General features: G+C 45.7%; 1 protein-coding gene across 1 annotated transcript in view; it reads right to left on the reverse strand.

The window, feature by feature from the left end:
* T265_13768 (hypothetical protein) overlaps nt 1-1,872 on the reverse strand; it is a gene marked incomplete at both ends in the record, with an annotated part of 87,168 nt that overhangs the window by 64,488 nt on the left and 20,808 nt on the right. The window contains one exon of the mRNA XM_009170425.1: nt 690-777. Within this exon, the coding sequence (XP_009168689.1) occupies nt 690-777 (88 nt within the window). The remainder of the gene's footprint in view (nt 1-689; nt 778-1,872) is intronic.

Below are 1,872 nucleotides of genomic sequence, written 5' to 3' on the forward strand. Positions count from 1 at the left end.
AATGTGTTGGATAGGCCCAGATAGGCCCTCCTAAAGAAAATTCGGGTTACAGGAAATGGTTCTATACAGTGCGGAAGGTCCTCTAACGGGAAGGCGACTATTCAACAAAATGCTGTTCGGCTTCGAATCGCAAAATTGGAATAAAATCTTTACTACTGCCACAATGTTAGTAACGAAACAAGAATGCACCATAGAAATCCAATGCGTTGGCAGGTGTGGTTACAAGTAGTTCCAGTTGGTTGATTTTAGAGCCTAGGTTTACCACACAAGGTTTAACCGCTTTAACAGTGCTCTGTCCAGCTTGTCAGCTTGTCAGGGGCGTTCCAACAAACTAACTGGACCAAACACAGGAAAAGAAAATATCGTGGGGACCCACAAAAGTCAGCAAGGACTATAGGTGTGGTCGGACGGGAGGTCACAGAGAATTAGCAATAACCCAACTACCGAGGAGAATTAGGCACAGAGAAATCGGTCATGGTACAATCGGGGAAGCATGCGAGCACATTGAGATCAACAACGACAAGCTTTAGGGGGGGACGTCCCTGCTTCCAGTCAAGAAAGGGATACAAAGAAGCATTCCGTGATTTCAGTTGTCTCCTCATCAAAGGCTAGTGTTTCAGATGCTCCAGAGCCGAATATTGGTAAATAAAGATTTTATTCCTACCGAGTTCGTAACAAAACGAGCTTACTTATTTCAGTCAGACGACGGTATCCCCCGGGTGACGGATCCCCACTGGACAAAATCTTCAAATCAGCAAGTACCAGGGTAGTAGAATCCTGTGGAGAACCGAAAAAGAAAAGACCATATGGCACAGACGAACTTCAAAAAAAATCTAGTGGGAGAGGGTAAACGACCTGGGGACCTGTATCTAGTGGATTGACTGACGAAAGATATGAGGAGTCAAAGCGATTAGGTCAGGACCACCCGTTCTAACTGACAGAGATGTACACGTGTCTCTTCCGAAATGAAGATGTAGAAAGAACCTTTGGCTTTAACCCCCGTCCTTGCAGCTTGCTGGCAGGACATCCAGCGGGAGATAGGCGATTCGATTCCGCCCAGGGCTCTTTTGAAGTGCGATCAGAAGATTAGTGACACTGACAGCAGCAGTAACGCAAAAGCATAGTGTTTTCATTCAAACTGTGGCATCCTACATTATGGGGGCAAGATTGCTCAGTGGCTAGAGCATAAATATACTCACCGCAACGTCCGTGGATCGAACCCAATCTCTGCATCTTGGCTTTTCCTGTCTAGGTGGGCACCCTGGTGGTATCCCAGCCCTCGTGCTTCATTCGGCTGACATGGCAGTTAGGCACTGAAAAGTTGCTACAGCTGAACGATTTATTTTTAGCTTGAATTATTCCATGGAATACGTAGAATATCGTCCGCAATTTCGCCCAAGATCAAGGTTACATCTCTTCCTGTGTACGAAATTGAGTTGAAGAGTTTCCAGCTAATATGTGAGTAGTTTCCTTCATAAATCAAATTTTGTTTTACTACAGTGGACCGGTAAACATATAACTCACCCTCCTACTTCGTTGATCAATGGAAAGTGCTGTGTAGGGAGTCAAATATTTCGCTAGTAAAACTTGCTTCTCTAAAGGATCGTGACAGGACGAGCCAATGTGATGAATCGAGGCACTGAACTGCCAGAGCTGTGTATCCGAATTAAAGACTTTACCTGTTTGTTTAACTTGTTTGGGTCGACAGATAGCCTTCAGGATTTTTTCGTTGTTCGATCTGAGGACTTCTGGGTCGAACTGTATGCCAACATAGGTAACCAACCCGCCTTGCACTGAAACTAGGGGAGGCACCGGAGCTATTGTGGACGCACCGGTATAACATCGGACCATTCCGCTGGGGGGCGTGTACTA

This window comes from Opisthorchis viverrini, assembly GCF_000715545.1.
Source record: "Opisthorchis viverrini unplaced genomic scaffold opera_v5_101, whole genome shotgun sequence".
Lineage (NCBI taxonomy): Eukaryota > Metazoa > Platyhelminthes > Trematoda > Opisthorchiida > Opisthorchiidae > Opisthorchis > Opisthorchis viverrini.